This window comes from Oryctolagus cuniculus, chromosome 6, assembly GCF_964237555.1.
Source record: "Oryctolagus cuniculus chromosome 6, mOryCun1.1, whole genome shotgun sequence".
Classification (NCBI taxonomy): domain Eukaryota; kingdom Metazoa; phylum Chordata; class Mammalia; order Lagomorpha; family Leporidae; genus Oryctolagus; species Oryctolagus cuniculus.
Window position 1 is genome coordinate 4,242,351 of NC_091437.1, and position 17,564 is coordinate 4,259,914.

Here is a 17,564-nt window from a genome sequence, read left to right on the forward strand (position 1 = left end):
CATCCAAGGGCCCTCACAGACACTGCCTCGCCAGCACCCTGGCCTTGGGACCCCAGCCTCTGGAGTGATGAGAAACAGATTCCTGTTGTTTGTAAGCCACTCGGCCTGTAGTGTTATATCACAGCAGCCTAAACAGACTAAGACACAACACGATATTAACTAAGTAAAGAGCACAGAACAAAAGGTAAAGTGTTAAAAAAAAATTCTGGCCAGCGCTGCGGCTCAATAGGCTAATCCTCTGCTTGCGGCGCCGGCACACTGGGTTCTAGTCCTGGTTGGGGCTCCAGATTCTGTCCCGGTTGCTCCTCTTGCAGTCCAGCTCTCTGCTGTGGCCAGGGAGGTCAGTGGAGGATGGCCCAAGTGCTTGGGCCCTGCACCCCATGGGAGACCGGGAGAGTCACCTGGCTCCTGGCTTCGAATTGGCACAGCACACCAGCTGCAGCAGCCATTAGGGAAGTGAAGCAATGGAAAAGGAAGACCTTTCTCTCTGTCTCTTTCTCTCTAACTCTGCCTGTCAAAAAAAAAAAAAAATTCTAAATACCTCAGGTTTTGGGATTAAATCATCTCGACAAGGGAGACAGGTAACAGAATTTACTCTGCAGAAGTCCAGGGTGCATTTTCACATCTAAATGTCTGAATTGAAATCTGTTACAGGAAAAATAAACTCTCTGAGAAACTCAGGTGGAGTCCCAGGCTCCTGCTTCTGCCTGTCCCAGCGCAGCCACTGCGGCTATTTGCCCACTGAACCGGCAGATGGAAAATCTCTGTCGTCTCTGTCTCTGCAGCTCTGCCTTTCAAATAAATAAATAAAACTTTCTTAAAAAACCAGAGTCCAAGGCTTGTCAGGAGAGAAAAAGGAGGAGAGAAGCCAGCAGTGTGAATTAGGAGAAAGACAACTCAAGAGACAAAGCGTTCCAGCCACACCAGGCCACACCAGCTTCATGACCTACACATGCTGCGTCACACCAGCTCCATGACCCGAGCCACACCACATCACGCTAGGTCTGTGACCCGAGCCACACCACGCCATGCCAGCTCTGTGACCTGAGCCACACCATGACACGCCAGCTCTGTCACCCGAGCCACACCACACCATGCCAGCTCTGTGACCTGAGCCATGCCACACCATGCCAGCTCTGTGACCTAAGCCATGCCACACCACGCCAGCTCTGTGACCTGAGCCATGCCACACCATGCCATGCCAGCTCTGTGACCTGAGCCACGCCACACCACGCCAGCTCTGTGACCTGAGCCATGCCACACCATGCCATGCCAGCTCTGTGACCTGAGCCACGCCACACCACGCCAGCTCTGTGACCTGAGCCACGCCACACCACGCCAGCTCTGTGACCTGAGCCACGCCACACCACGCCAGCTCTGTGACCTGAGCCACGCCACACCACGCCAGCTCTGTGACCTGAGCCACGCCACACCACGCCAGCTCTGTGACCTGAGCCACGCCACACCACGCCAGCTCTGTGACCTGAGCCATGCCACACCACGCCAGCTCTGTGACCTGAGCCATGCCACACCACGCCAGCTCTGTGACCTGAGCCATGCCACACCACGCCAGCTCTGTGACCTGAGCCATGCCACACCACGCCAGCTCTGTGACCTGAGCCATGCCACACCACGCCAGCTCTGTGACCTGAGCCACGCCACACCACGCCAGCTCTGTGACCTGAGCCATGTGACTGAGTCCTCTGGGTCTCCATTTCCTCATTACATGACCAGAGAATGAAGCTCAGTGACATCTTAGACCGTCTGGGTATAATCGTGTAACTCAAGGGCAACATTTTATCCAAATAGACCAGATCTTCAGCTGGAAGAGCAAATAAATGCTATAAATACTGAGAGGAATGTGACAGTAATTTTTTTTGTGTGTTAAAATTTATTTCTAACCGACATTTATGCATCTATACAATGACTGTTAAGTAAATACACAAGATTACATTCTCCTTCAGCTAAAAGCAAAAACGTTAGCTTTTTGTAGCTGGTAGACTTAATAAAGCAAATAGCAAACATAACAGAATTCTTCCCAAACAGCCACATAAATTGAACTGGTTCAGTCAATAACGGATGCCCTTCACTCCACTTCTCCAGTGGATCTGCAGTGGTCTTGCAAGAGGTAAAAAGGAAGCAGAACGCGTCTCAGCCCTTGTGGCTGCAACAGCAGCTCTGGAAGCAACAGTGGGCAAGCCGCAGTCTGGCCAAACCAAGCGCCCTGTGTGAGCGCGCGGAGCCTTCGTCCCAGCAAGGAATCGCGGCTCCACGGACAACTGTCTGAACCTGTGCCACGCTGTACCAGTGCCTCTGAAGCCGGAGCGGCTTCGGCATCTCACATACACGCGCCCCGAACGACTGCTTCAGTCAAATCACGCCCTGGAGAGAAGACGGCGGTAACCGCTGAGTCACGTGTTCTCCAGAGCCGCCGTGAGCACGGGAATCCTGACACCCTTCCTGCCGGGAGCACCACCTGGGCTCTCGTGAATGATGACAAAAACGAAGTGATTAGTACAGCTAAATCATCAACTCAAAAGGACACCAAGTCGTGCAAGACACACGGATGAACGACAAAATTAGCAAGCAAGATGGAAACAGCTTGTACATTGGAGCCATCATTTTACAAGAACGTATACCACCACAGAACACCACGTTGAGTTACATGAGGTGATGTCTTCAAAGAAAACCTGCAGAAATACCTGAGAATCTCAGAAGTTTTTAAAAAGGAATATACGAACTTCTGCTCTTCTATTGCCCTTTCGACGTCCCTGTCTGCAGTGGGGCAGACTGAAGAGACCCAGTGTGCCACAAACAGAAAGCCACCTCCTAAGGACAGAACTCAGAGTCCATGCCAGCGGCCGAAGTGCAAACACACTCAGCACAGACGTTTTCATTCTCACAAGCAAGCACCACACATGGCACCTCCCCATCCACATGAGGTCATCTTAACACCAGGCTCAACGCCCTGAGAGCCCACAGCGCCTCGAGTCACCCACGAGCACAGGGACCGGTGCACTCCTGTCCTCCTGTCTCATTCTCTCTTTGGGAAGACCACCTGGTCCTTCCTCGTGGCACACACAGCCTCACAGGCCAAATCGAAGCAGATCTTCTATTTTACTGCGTCACATTTCCCTGGGTTGGGAAAAGGACAGTGTTTTGTTTTCGCCGATGCTGCCGTGCTGCGGGCTATCAGTCTCAGGGTTCTATTAAGGATGCTGTCATCTCGGATCCTGAATCACATCTGAGGTCTGTGGGCAAGACGTGCCACATGGAAGCAATCGCTGGGTGCTGAGGACTGCCCCCTGCTGGCGTGGTGGCACTGCGGCACTGCCTCCTGTGCAGGCTCGGCTGAGGCCTCTCTCTCTCTCTCTCCTCTCTCTCTCTCTCTCTCTCTCTCTCTCTCAGCCATTCCAACGGCCGGTCCAGAAAATATGTCCCCTGCCATCCTGAGGATCCGGGCAGGCTTACATCCATACGTTCCGTGACCCCCACAGGCTCTGTGAGTCACGACAGCAGAGCAGTCAACAACCCAGGAATACGCACCAGAACAGAAACGTTTATGCTTGCAAAGGGACCCTTGGACAGGGCGCTTCTGAATCGTCTCCACCAAAGCCCTAAGGCACACGGGAGTGAGCGGAGCCCTGAGAAGGCGGGAGTCAGCGCCGAGGCAGAGCCCTCTGGTGTCTCCTGACCCGCCTAGAAAATCTCTTCCAGTGCCAGCTGCACTCCATGTATGTCAGACATACCTCAATACGACCTTCACAAATAACCTGCCAAGTTCTACCACGTTCCTTCCAAATAATGAATTAAACTGTTGTTCAAGGAGGTGAGCCATGTTCACCGCCATGCTATGCACTCCCAATGTCCACATAACTCTTTACGAAGCCCAAGGATGTTTAATGTAGCTATGGGTGAAATAATTTTCTGACAAACTCTTCAGCTCAGCGCCGTCTGGGTGTGTTTCCTCACTGCTATGCCACGTCCTGCCAGCTCTTCCCAGTTCCCGGAATCACTGGGCTCTATTTCATCCAAGACTGGTTTCGGACAAGCACCTCCCGTTCCCATCTCCTTCAGCACAATGGTTTGCTTCGTACAGTTTCTGTCCAATCACAGCCGTATAACCCTGTGCTTGCACTGCTACATGTTTTGTCTTGATCCATGTACTTCCACAAACTTCATGAGCGTAATTCCCTACGTGTGTATCACATCTACTACTACAAGATGAGCCACTGCAAAACCTCAGGGACCGCAACAGCAACACTTCACCATTTCTCCCGATTCTGGGCCAACCACTGAGGCTGTGCTCGGGTGGGCAGGCTCTGGCTCGGCCTCTCGGGGGTCCCTAAGGGGACTGGAGTCACGGGCCAGCCTAGCTGGGCTGGAGGGACGAAGGTGTCCACGCATCCTCCTGTGGGACGAAGGTGTCCACACACCCTCCTGTGGCTGGGCCTCCTGCTTTCTCTCCACTCGCCTGTCAGGTCCAGATTTTACTCCCAGAGTGAAGAGCCTGCAGAGGCCTTGGAAGCCCAGGCTCTAGACCTTGCACCGCTTCACTCTTGCAGCCTGCGTTGGTGCAGGAAACCACAGACTCCCCTGGAGTCAAGGTGGGAGGAAGACTCTCCACAGTGAAAACTGCAAACCACAGGGCCACGCCCTCCCCTCTCCCACGCAAGTCACGCTGAAGGCACCCCGCAGACATCAGCTAAAATGAACTCGATGTTTGGGAGCCTTGCATTCATCCAGCTTGAAACTATAACCTCAGGCGAAGAATAGATTTGAAGGAAAAACTAATCTTGACAAAATCGATCTGCGACTCATAACTTGGACTCATTTTCTGTTTTAAAATTGCCCAGATCCAAACACACATTTTTCATTTCAAAGAAACATCTGTGCCTCAAAGAAAGGGGTCCTTACTTTGAAGGCTGACAGTAAATCAACAAATAGTTGCTATACCTGAGACTAGGTGCTGTGGATAAAGAAAGCTCTGTTCCCTGAGAGAGAGATATTCATGACTGATCACCCACCCACCGCCGGCTCCGTGTCGGGCCCTGTGCCATCCTCCCCAGACCATCCAACAGAGGAGACAACATACAAGCGGGAACTATGACACAGCATGACTCATGATCACCGTGGCGGGGATGCGTGTATGTTAAAATGCTCATGGAAAATGGAGCTAACAGACAAGCTTATGTGGTGCAAAAAACAAACAAAAAACCCACAAAAAGCCTTGAAATTCATGATACAGGGGACCTTCCAAAAATTCATGCAAAATGCATATTATGTAAAACCTACACAGGAATTTCAGGTTTTTCTGGCAGCAAAGCAAACTGCTCTTCTAATTCATTTTCCACAAGCTTTAAAAGTTCCCTTGTTTATGCATAGGATGTCATGAAAATACATAAATACATAAAATACATGCCAATTTATTTTTTCAAAAGATTTTTTTTATTTGAAAGGCAGAGTTACAGAAAGACACACACACACACACACACACACACACACACGGGGTGGGGAGGAGGGAGGGAAAGAGGGAGGGAGAGAGAGAGAGAGAGAGAGAATGAACTTCCTTTCTCTGGTTCACTCCCCAAATGGCTGAAATGATCCAGGACTGGGCCAGGACACAGCTAGGAGCCAGGAGCTTCTTCCAGGATTCCCACGTGGGTGCAAGGGCCCAAAATTTGGGCCATCTTCCACTTATTTCCCAGGTGCATTAGCAAGGAGGTAAATCAGAAGTAGAGCAGCTGGGCCGGCGCCGCGGCTCTCTAGGCTAATCCTCTGCCTAGCGGCGCCAGCACACCGGGTTCTAGTCCTGGTTGGGGTGCCGGATTCTGTCCCGGTTGCCCCTCTTCCAGTCCAGCTCTCTGCTGTGGCCAGGGAGTGCAGTGGAGGATGGCCCAGGTGCTTGGGCCCTGCACCCCATGGGAGACCAGGAAAAGCACCTGGCTCCTGGCTCCTGCCATCAGATCAGCGTGGTGCGCTGGCTGCAGCGCGCTGGCCGCGGCGGCCATTGGAGGGTGAACCAACGGCAAAGGAAGACCTTTCTCTCTGTCTGTCTCTCTCACTGTCCACTCTGCCTGTCAAAAAAAAAAAAAAAAAAAAAAGTAGAGCAGCTGGGACTCAAACCAGCACCCAAATGGGATGCCAGTGTCACAGGAGGCAGCTTTACTCCCTATGTCACAATGCCGGCCCCACTGATTTATTTGTTTAAAAGATTTATTTATTTACTTATTTCAGAAGTAGAGCTACAGACAGAGAGAGGAAGAGACAGATAGAAAGGTCTTCCATCCGCTGTTTCACTCCCAAAACAGCCGCATCAGCTAGATTCAAAGCCAGGAGCCAGGAGCTTCCTCCAGGTCTCCTGCACTTGGGCCATTTCTACTGATCTCCCAGGCCATAGCAGAGAGCTAGATTAGAAGAGGAGCAGCCAGGATTTGAACCAGCACACATATGAGGTGCTGGCGCCGCAGGCAGTGGCTCTACTCACTATGCCACGAGCTGGTCCACTGATTTACTTTTTTTTATTTTTAGATTTTTATTTATTCATTATTTGAAATGCATAGTTACAGAGAGGCAGAGGCAGCGAAAGAGGGAGAGAGAAAGAGGGAGAGAAGGAGAGAGAGGGAGAGAGGGAGAGAGGTAGGGGGAGAGAGTCTTCCATCCGCTGGTTCACTCCCCAAATGGCCACAACGGCCAGAGCTGGGCTGATCCGAAGCCAGGAGCTAGGAGATTCTTCTGGCGCTGGTGCAGGGGCCCAAGGACTTGGGCCATCTTCTACTGCTTTCCCAGGCCACAGCAGAGAGCTGGAGTGGAAGTGGAACAGCCGGTCTTGAACCAGCGCAGATTTACCCGCTATGCCACAGAGCCGGCCCCATCCAATCTACTTTTAAAAGCCTACAATTTGGTTGTGTAACAGACATGCATGAGTGTCCTCGTCACTCAGCACATGCACACCCATGTCAGGACTGCACAGCACACAGACACTGCACAGGACACACAGACACTGCACAGGACACACACAGACACTGCACAGCACACACAGACACTGCACAGCACACACAGACACTGCACAGGACACACACAGACACTGCACAGGACAGGAGACACTGCACAGGACACACAGACACTGCACAGGACACACACAGACACTGCACAGGACACACAGACACTGCACAGCACACACAGACACACTGCACAGCACACAGACACTGCACAGGACACAGACACTGCACAGCACACACAGACACTGCACAGGACACAGACACTGCACACACACAGACACTGCACAGGACACACAGACACTGCACAGGACACACAGACAGTGCACAGGACAGGAGACACACTGCATAAATGGAAGAGAAAGAAATGGACAAAGTTAACCAGAGAACTGACCAAGTCTACCCAAACTGAACCTAAAGAACAGATTATCTATGAAGAGTAGCTTCGTGGTAACTCAGTGTGCAACCACAGAGTGTGCAATGGCACTCACTGACTTAGACTTTAGGGGTAGGAGCTTGGTGTGGAGGGTTACAACGTTGCTTGGGATGCCTGCATCCCACATAGGAGTGCTGGTTCAGTCCTGGCTGCGATGATTCTGATCCAGCTTCCTGTCAATGTGCCTGGGTAGGCTCTGGGTGATGACCGTTGTGAGCATTTCAGGAGTAAGTCAGCAGATGGAAGTTCTGTGTGTGCGTGCGTGCGTGCGTGTGTCTCCCTCTCTGTCACCCTGCCTTTAAATGATAAATGAATCATTTCAAAAAAGGCTTTCAGAAGCCTATGCTAACTCCCCATTAAGACACAGAATAAATTAAACAAACACACTCTTTACTCTACAACATACAGCATCCAGTATGTAAAACAACCACAAAACAAAACAAATAAAAACCATGCAAACTTCCTGAGAGCTTCAACTGGTGCTGAAAACCACTGTGACTTCAGTGTGGTCTGATGCTGGGGGGCGGCACCTGTACCCTCGAATCTCTCTCTCGGCTGATTTTATTTAGAAGGCTCTGTGTTGAGTATCAGTTCTTCACCGAGAGCCCACGCTGGACTTGAACCACAGCTGATTTTTAGTTTTCCAGCCAGCACCCTACACACAAGGCCAGCTCAGTTGACTCAATTTAACCTGTTTCAAGGGCTTAGAAAAATATATACAGGGCCGGCGCTGTGGCATCGCCAGTAAAGGTGCCGCCTGCAGTGCCGGCATCTCATATGGGTGCCGGTTCAAGTCTCGGCTGTCCTACTTCCAATCCAGCTCTCTGCTGTGGCCTGGGAAAGCAGTGGAGGCTGGCCTAAGCACTTGGGCCCCTGTATTTGCGTGGGAAGACCCAGAGGAAGCTCCTGGTTCCTGGCTTTGGATCGGCCGAGCTCCAGCCACTGCAGCCAGGTGGGGAGTGAACCAGCAGATTCTGTCTATCCTCCTCTCTCTGTGTAACTCTGACTTTCAAATAAATAAATCTTTTTAAAATATATATGCACAGAAAAAAAAAACTAACAATAGGTAAGATTAACATTCATCATGGAAAACTAGGGTACATCGGGACCAGATGAGATTTGTGTAGGTTAAGTGATTGTGCTTTTAATTTTTTAAACCAAGTTCCTGAGCCAAACTTCGGGAGGCTGCTGCTTTGTTCCTTTAAAGCCGCCCAGGAATCAGAATTCCCCCTCACCCTTCCTCTCTAAGGCCTGTGGGGTTTGGCATCCGTCCTGCCTAAAACATATGTTCTTTGATCTCAATTTCTACTCTGAGTTGCTATCAAGGCAAACTTTTCCTGCTGTCAGTGTTTCCAAGAAACGTCAGCACTTTATTGGTTCCTTGAGGACCACAGGGGCACGATCGGAGCTGTCGTGCAGGCTGACGCAACAGGTGGGATCCACTTCAAGGAGTCTTTGAAGATACGGGGACTGGAAACTATGCCCAGCATTCTAATCTCGGCATAAATTAACTCTCGCTGTCCTAATGAGCGGGTTTTAATGTCTGCTGCATTAAACAACAAGGTTTTCAAACCACAGGGATTTGGTCCAAGTATGTTCCTGGGCCCACTGAGACCTGACCAAATGGAAAGAACAAAGCGAAGACAGCAGTGCCCCGAAGCTCTGCAGAGCACTGAGCTGCGAAGCCCAGGAGGTGGCTGCCTTCAGGGAGCTGTGCCCACTCAGCGGTCACCAGCCCACCGCACCTCCGTGTCACAGCATTCGCACACCTGTCTGCTAGACAGCAAGTCTTGTGGAAGGCCGACAGTGGGGTTGAAAGCAAAAACCTTTTTCTTAAAGCAGCGTGTTTCGACACAGGCTCTGCCACAGCTGCGAACACACGCAAATCCCCACTGCCATGACTGCTTCTTTCCAATCCCGAGTCTTTATCAACCACAAAGAAAAGCCTGAGTTTCCAAGTGAAATTTACAAATAATTATCACGAATGCACATTTGTTTTCCCCAGGAGTTGGACAGCATACAGAAAACCTGCTGTAGGGGCCCGGAACTGTGGCACAGTGAGTAAAGCCGCTGCCTGCAGTGCCGGTATCCCATATGGGCGCCAGTCCGAATCCCAACCGCTCCACTTCCAATCCAGCTCTCTGCTAGGGCCTGGGAAAGCGGTAGAAGGTGGCCCAAGTCCTTGGGTCCCTGCACCCGCGTGGGAGACCTGGAAGAAGCCCCTGGCTTTGGATCAGTGCAGCTTTGGTCATTTGGCCATCTAGGGAGTGAACCAGCAGATGGAAGACATCGCTTTCTCTCTCTCTCTGTCACTCTGCCTTTCAAATAAATAAATCTTTAAAAAATAACGTACAGGTGTGCGGCATGGCGCTGCCAAGGGGACGGGCTTCGGCTAACAGGACTGGCTGTCAGCGCCTGCTCCGGGCTTGGCCCATGTATCTCATCCCCGGGGGAGGCCTCTGGATGGCAGTGTGCTTTTCAGGTTACATCTCAGTCAGCAAAACGGAGCGCTCCAAGCGTAAACTGCAGGGACTCAGATACACCTCCTGCAAGAGGGACGTCTGAGTGAGATCCGCGCGGGGCTGGCTCTGGGCCTTAGAGCCCCAGCCTCCGCCTCTGTGCAAGGAGGCGGCCGGCAAGGACTAGAGATGATACAGACCCACAGTAACCAACAGCTGAACACCCACTGCGCACAGGCACCGCGTGGGGACTTCACAGGTGATGGTGCTGTGTGAGATCCTTCCCACGGCCGAAGGGTGCTTGTGACTACTCCGCCTTTGGAGTAAGAAAACCAGAGCTCAGAGTAATCAGGACCCTCGCCCAAGTCCTTGGCAACTCCAGGACCCTCACCCAAGTCCATGGCAACTCCAGGACCCTCGCCCAAGTCCATGGCAACTCCAGGACCCTCACCCAAGTCCGTGGCAACTCCAGGACCCTCGCCCAAGTCCGTGGCAACTCCAGGACCCTCGCCCAAGTCCGTGGCAACTCCAGGACCCTCGCCCAAGTCCATGGCAACTCCAGGACCCTCGCCCAAGTCCGTGGCAACTCCGTGGTGAGCCTGGACTTTTCTCTGCAACACTCCAGGTGCCCAGCAAATTGTCTTGTGCCCAGCAGATATTACTAACCTCTCGCTGTTTCTATTACTGCTACTGCTGTAACTATTTATACAGCTGATGTCTGAATGACACGAGAATGTGACACTATCATTTTGAAGATGACTTACTATAACGGCTATAAAAATCTGTCACGACCCAGCCGTTCAGGTATTTCTGAGTACAGAATGCAGGGCCAAGGAGCAGCTCTGAGAGCAGAGCTTGAGAATGAGTGGTAGGGAACTCTACCCATTCCGTCCTTCCCCCGAGATTCGGGAGTGGCACTAGCACACTAAGGCTCAGAGAAGCAGTGCAATGCACAAAGCTATTAACCTGGTTTAACCCAGAGCCTTCAAAAGTTTTGACAAAGGAATTCTTTCTTCACGTGGTATCTATGACCACCCCTTAGAATCTCTATGGAGAACTCTTGGGGAAAATGGAGTCACTGACACCCGCCTGCCAGGCGGAGCTCGTCCTGCCTGGACAAAAGCTTCGGCCCCGGCCAGCTCTGCTCCTGGGCCTGGACGTGCTGTGAGCGTCGGGGCCAGCACTGAAGTTCTTCCGACCAGGCCCACACAAGCTCAGTTTCCACAGGGCTTTTCTCCACCCTGGACCCTCGGCCTCATCTCAGCTCTCCCCAGAGACCAGCATCCTCTGCACTTTCCTTGCCTTCTCAAGTTCTCTAGCTGTCTTTTAACCCTTGCTGTTAGTCTGTCGTGTGCTTGCGTATCTGCAATTAAACTGCACGTGCCTCAGGTCTGGAACTGTACGCTGGGCTTCTGTGCATCCCTCAAAGGCATCCACACAGGGCACTGCTCATCCGTGCATTCGATCAGCATCCAACAAACACCTGAGTATCGCCTCCTGCCAAGCACCGATCTAAGCGACGGGAAAGAGCCGTGGACAATCGCAGTCACCAGCGCTCAAGCAGAGCTTCCGTGTGCAGAGGGGGAGAGGGAAGAGAGGTGCCAGCAGGTACCCGATGCAGCGCCAGGTAAGGCAGGGGCAGGGAGCAGCGAGGGAGTGGATGAGGGCCGGCTGGTGCAGCCAGGGAGGGCCTCTCCGAGGAGGGGACACTGAGGTGGAACCAAGTCACAGGAAAGAGCCGGCCAACCAGGGAGAAGGTTGGAAAGAAGACGGTTCTAGGCCAAGGGACAGAGCCAGGGCTGCAGCTGGTGGACGCTGCCATGTGGGGGGAGTAGCAGGAAGGCTGGAGTGGCTGGAACGTGCCCGTAAGGCAGGGCAGTCACTCTGAGATCCTCTTGGAGGGCTGGGGCTGGGCCAGGCTGTGGCCAGGAAGCTCGACTTCATTTTCAGGGGATCCGGAAGCTGCGGTGTCTTGGCATGAGAACAGCCTCAGCGAGTCCATGATCTCAGGAGACCCTCTGACTGCAGGGCAGGGGAGGCAGTGCTGAGGCCCAGAGGGACGCAGGAGGCCGCCTACAGCCATGGGCGTGGGCGAGCTGACACTGATGTGGACGGGGCCGACCCTGGGTACATCATGGCAAAACAGACAACAAGACACAGCGGCGAGGGCCAACAGGCAGATGGGATACTTCAGGGACAGCGACTTTTCCTAGACGGGGATGTCTGGAAAAATTCTTTTTGATGGTGTTAAGGGTGAGAGGTCTCTAAAACATGCAGGACTGTGTGCAACCTTCCCTGATCTGAGCTCACGGGAAAGCAAGGGGGTCCGCGTAGGTACGTGTGCACGGGGAAGTCCCCTGTATAAGAGCAGCATCTGAAACCACAGGACCACAGGCAGTCGTCTGCAACACAACCTCTCAGCATCCCGGACTTTGCACGTGATATGGAGAAGAGCAGAAAAGAAAAGGCTGAGCAAGGGAAGCGGAACCCCGGGAGCACGAGGTGCGGCCACAGCGAGCGTCTGCTGGGTCCAATGCCAGAGATCCGGACGTGGACAGAAAAGGAGCTGTGGGAGCGGCCAGCAGGGAGGTGATGGGGCAGGGCCAGCAGGGAGGTGAGGACGAGGCGGCAGGGGCGTGTTCAAGACAACAGGAGGGGTGAGGGCTGAGACGCACGCAGTGTGGACACTGCTGCGGGGCAGTTGTGGGAGCCACACCGGCCGAGAGGGCTTCCCTGACCCCAGGACGGGAGGTCCTAGATTTCTCTGAACAGACACAGGAGGACAGAGAGGAGAGAGCAGCAACCCACCACTTGTAGCTGTGTCTGACTCTCCTGAGACTCGGGCAAGTGGGGGAACGGGGGAGAGGTCCCACAGGCCACCTGGGACCACCCACCCTCCTCAGTCACTTCCCAGGCGTTTAACATTTTACATGGACACACAGATTCCAAACACATTCACAGCTTACTGTAGTGACGGTAGGCCCACTTAACCCTCAGACGTGTGTGTGTGTGCACACTTAAGGATTTACGTAAGAAATCATGTTCTTGCTAGGAAAATTAGAAAATGTGACTTAGCAAATGGAATTCCATGCCATCTTTCATTTCATAGACGTCTTCTGAGCGTCCCGGCTGAGTCACGCGACCACATGTGCACAGGGCAGGGTGTGGGACGGGAGACAGCGAGACAAGCAGCAAGCACACCAAATGCAAACAGGAATTATTTCTGCACAGAGAGGTTAGGACAGATTTTTATGGTGTTCAGCCTGTCTTTCCCCCTTGTTTTTGCTTAAAGAATAGATTATTTTCTGAAAAATGTAATTTCAAGTGTTTCTACATATCATGCTGTGAGCACAGGCATTCCCAGACATCTGACTCACCGCTGACGTGGGATCCATGACAGCAAAAAGACCTAAAGGACAGGTGGACGCATTCATTGCTTAGTTTCTCAATAATAATGCACCAGAGGATTCTACAGCCAGGAGTCATGCTCAGGGTGTGTGTGAGTGCACGCGTGTGTGTGTGCATGTGTGTGTGTGTGCACGCGTGTGTGCTGTGCGGCACTGCCTCATTACCCAGACCAATCAGTATGTATGTAAAACAAACAACGGAAAATGACTCCTTCCTGCCCCAGTCCACCCAGCAGAGAAGGGAAGCAGAAGCGATGCGTGAAACACTCCCGAGGGCAGCAGCTGTCCCTGCAGCACACGTAGGAAGTCCAGAAGCTTCCCCTGTTGGTGTGTTCACGCTACCCCACAAGATGCCTCTTTACTTCTATATTCAGAATTTCAAAACATGTTCACTGAGGACTCCAACGCGTACAAACAGCCCACGTGCCCCAGCCGGCCTCAACAACGGTCGACATAAGGACTCCCTTTCCACGTGCTGACCTCGCACCAGCAGGCTGTAACACAAATGGAAAACTCTCTTCCCAGAAACACTGTTTGACGTTGAATAAAACAGCAATGGCTTCTAAGCACCTGGCGGCTCACAGGAAGAGGTCCCATCGGCTCCCGCCGGCCCCACCCACCTGCCCTTCCCAGCTAACGGCTACCGAGGCTCTGTGCCGTAGAAACACAAGAACCAACAGCAAGCCAGCGCGAAGCTGTGGGACAGAGCGGAGAGAAGTGGCGGGCGCACACAGTGGACAACGTGCCAGGAAGGCAGCCCCGGGCTGAGCCAGTGCAGGGTCGGTGTGGTGCAGTCCCATAGCCACCCGGTCGGACCTACCCAAGCTGTGGTCGCTGCCTGTGGGCCAGGAAGCGATGCGGTCCCTCAGCTGCTGCTTGCCACAGGAGCTGTCTGATTTCACAGAAAGGTCGACTTCCTCTCTCCTGATTTCTCGAGCGAGTTGCATGCGGCACCGTGCAAAATCCTGAAAGGAGATCTTCCCGCCCTCCTGGGCGCCCAGCTGGGTCATGATTTCAGCCACAGACTCCTCCATCTGCAGCTGGCGGCAGGCCATCAGCAGGTCATTTCTACAAGGGGCGGAACCAAGACAGCAGGTTAGGAGACGTGGCTGGGCTACAGACGTGGCGAACGGTAAAAGGGGGCATCTGCTGGGGCCTCACCCATCTGCCCATCCCGATTCATTCCCATTAACGCGGCTCCTCCTAACAGCAATAGTAAGTCAGCCCAAATCGGTCTACACTCATGGCCACCCTCAGCAGCCGCAGGCCGGCCCCGCCTCAGCCTCACTCCAGAACCACACCGGTGGCAGACCTGCTCTGGGCGTTCTCATCGCCTCTCGGGGCAGGTGCACAAAAAACCCATTCACATGCCTCATTCCAGACAGAAACCTGTGCTATCCGGAAGGCCGGGCAAACCTGGGCTCTCTTTTCCTTGCTGTCTGCAGGCCGTCGCTCCCTTCCTTTCTCGTGAAACCCAAGAGCGTAAAGTTCTTTCCCTACACCTGTTGGGGGCAGCACTGCAATCTCCCGGTGAGATGAGCTTTCAGAACACAGAAAGAACACTGCCTCTACGCTTGGCAGGACTCAAAATCGAGTCAATCCGTGAAAAGCAGCCAAGATTTCAGCCAACTTGATGCTCAACTTTCTGGACCAATCAGTTAACTTCAGTACTTCCTGACAATGTCTGCTTTCATGATTCAGGGCTCACCTACTTCTGCTTTTTCCTGAGTTCCACGGAGTATTTTCCACTTTCCCATCAGTTAGTAAGCCCTAACGCTCAGAGCAGGGACCAAGTCCTCCAGAATCACTGGAGTGTAGATGTGCCAAGTGGGAGGGCTGACTTTATTTATTTATTTATTTATTTATTTATTTTTTGACAGGCAGAGTGGACAGTGAGAGAAAGAGACAGAGAGAAAGGTCTTCCTTTGCCGTTGGTTCACCCTCCAATGGCTGCCGCGGCCAGCACACCGCGCTGATCCGATGGCAGGAGCCAGGTGCTTCTCCTGGTCTCCCATGGGGTGCAGGGCCCAAGCACCTGGGCCATCCTCCACTGCACTCCCGGGCCACAGCAGAGAGCTGGCCTGGAATAGGGGCAATCGGGACAGAATCCGGTGCCCCGACTAGAACCCGGTGTGCCGGCACCACAAGGTGGAGGATTAGCCTAGTGAGCCGCAGCACCGGCCCAAGGGAGGGCTGACTTCTCAGATACCTACTTCTATTCCTTTCCGCCCAATTCTTGCTGCTGCTAACAGTTTATTCCAACTCTTCAGAGGAGGAGCAAGCGCACCACCCTACGTACTGGATGACGACGCAGCGACAGACACACAGAGCAGCCTGCAGTCCCGTTGCAGACACTGCTGTATGATCCACAGCATGGTGTTCACTGGGCTCAACCACGAGATCCCAGCCGGTACTGACACTCAACAGTCACCCCGATTCATTCCCATTAACGCGGCTCCTCCTAACAGCAGTAGTAAGTCAGCCCAATTCGGTCTATACCCATGGCCACCCTCAGCAGCCGCAGGCCGGCCCCACCTCAGCCTCACTCCAGAACCACACCCGTGGCAGGCTTTGCCCCATGAATTCAGACCTCCCCAGTAACAGAAAACAACAAAACCTCCAAGCACTGGTACCACACCTCAGCGCCACGACCACCTTGTTTACAGCCATCTGTGAGCTCACACAAGATAATTTAAAAACTGCTGCATTTTCTACCTGAAGTTAACTAGGATTAATAGTAGTTACTGTTGGCGTTAATCAGCCACACTCAGTTTTTCTCTACATCTGCAGGCACAGTCTTTGAAGCCATGTTACCTGAATAAAAGGCGTGGAGCATGCTGGGCCCGCTCCTGCTCTCCCACGCCCCAGAAGGCACATGGCCTTTGGCCCCTCCTCACCCTGTTTTCAGCTACCTGCAGCTACTCCCAATCTCACGTTCTTCACGCAGGTCTGGCCTGGGACTCCCCGCACGCGGCTCCTGACCTGCTCTCTGCCTGGTATGGACCTCCCAGTTTGCTTTGCTGAACTCCCTTCTCCCTTTTATAAAGCTCTCACCTTCCTGTGTTCTCTCACTCTCTAAATGTTAAAACCGTAAATAAAATAAAAGAAAGCCATGCTACTCATATGGTCCAGGTCTAAAAGTATTACCTGCGACCTTAACAATGAACAGGTACTTGGAAAATACCCTGTGCTACCTCTGCAGGGGCTCCAGAAACTGTGGTCAGACAGGAGGAGTGTGACCAGTCTGCAGGATCTCATCTTAAATTATTACTTGTTTATTTAATTTTCATTGGAAAAGGAGAGAGAGAGAGAAGAGGAGAGAGGAGAGACAGAGATCTTCCATTCGCTGGTTCCCTCCCCAAATGCACCCAACAGCTGAGGCTAGCCAGGAGCTAGGAACTCCATCTGGGTCTCCCAAGTGGACGGCAGGAACCCAAGTCCTTGTGCCATCCTCTCATGCCTCCAAGGTGCATTAGCAGGGAGCTGGATCAGAAGTGCAGAACAGCCAGGACTTGAACCACGCACTCCAGTATGGAACACAGGCACCCAAGCAGCAGCCTAACCCACTGTGCCATGATACCTGCTCCAGAATCTCTGAATTCATGCCAGGCCTGCAACAGTAGCTTTGTGAACTGATCATTCTGCCACCCCTTATGCGAGTCCAGCACTGCAGGTAGTGGTCTAACCCACTACACCAGCCTCCAAAAGTCCTTAATGTTTGTACTAACTAAATGTACTTGGTAAGCTCAGATTTTTTAAAAGATTTATTTTATTTATTTGAAAGTGAGAGCTACAGGGAGCTGGGGAGGGAGAGAGATCCTCCATTCTCTGGTTCACTCTAGAGCTGGGCCAGGCCAAAGCCAGAAGCAGAACCCCTGCAGGTCTCCCACATAGGTGCAGGGGCCCAAGCACTTGGACAATCCAATGCTGCTTTCCCAGGCCATTAGCAGGGAGCTGGATCAGCAGTGGAGCAGCTGGGACTTGAACTGGGGTCCATGTGGGATGCTCTTCTGATTTTTTTAAAAAGATTTATTTTATTTATGTGAAAGGCAGAGTTACAGACACAGAGAGGGAGAGATAGAGAAATCTGAAATCCTCTAGTTCACTCCCTAAATGGCCACAGTGGCTGGGGCTGGGCCAGATTGGAGCCAGGGGCTTCACCTGGGTCTCTCACATGGGTGCAGGGACCCAAGGACTCAGGCCATCCTCCACTGTGTTTCCAGGCATCAGCAAGGACTGGAAGCAGAGCAGCCAGTACTTGAAC

At 52.7% G+C, this 17,564-nt stretch overlaps 1 protein-coding gene across 1 annotated transcript in view; it reads right to left on the reverse strand.

Annotated features, from left to right (window-relative positions):
- The window catches only part of MCC (MCC regulator of WNT signaling pathway), a 446,323-nt gene that overhangs the window by 333,659 nt on the left and 95,100 nt on the right, over window positions 1-17,564 (reverse strand). The window contains exon 2 of the mRNA XM_017337630.3: window positions 14,121-14,368. Coding sequence (XP_017193119.3) covers window positions 14,121-14,368 — 248 coding nt within the window. The remainder of the gene's footprint in view (window positions 1-14,120; window positions 14,369-17,564) is intronic.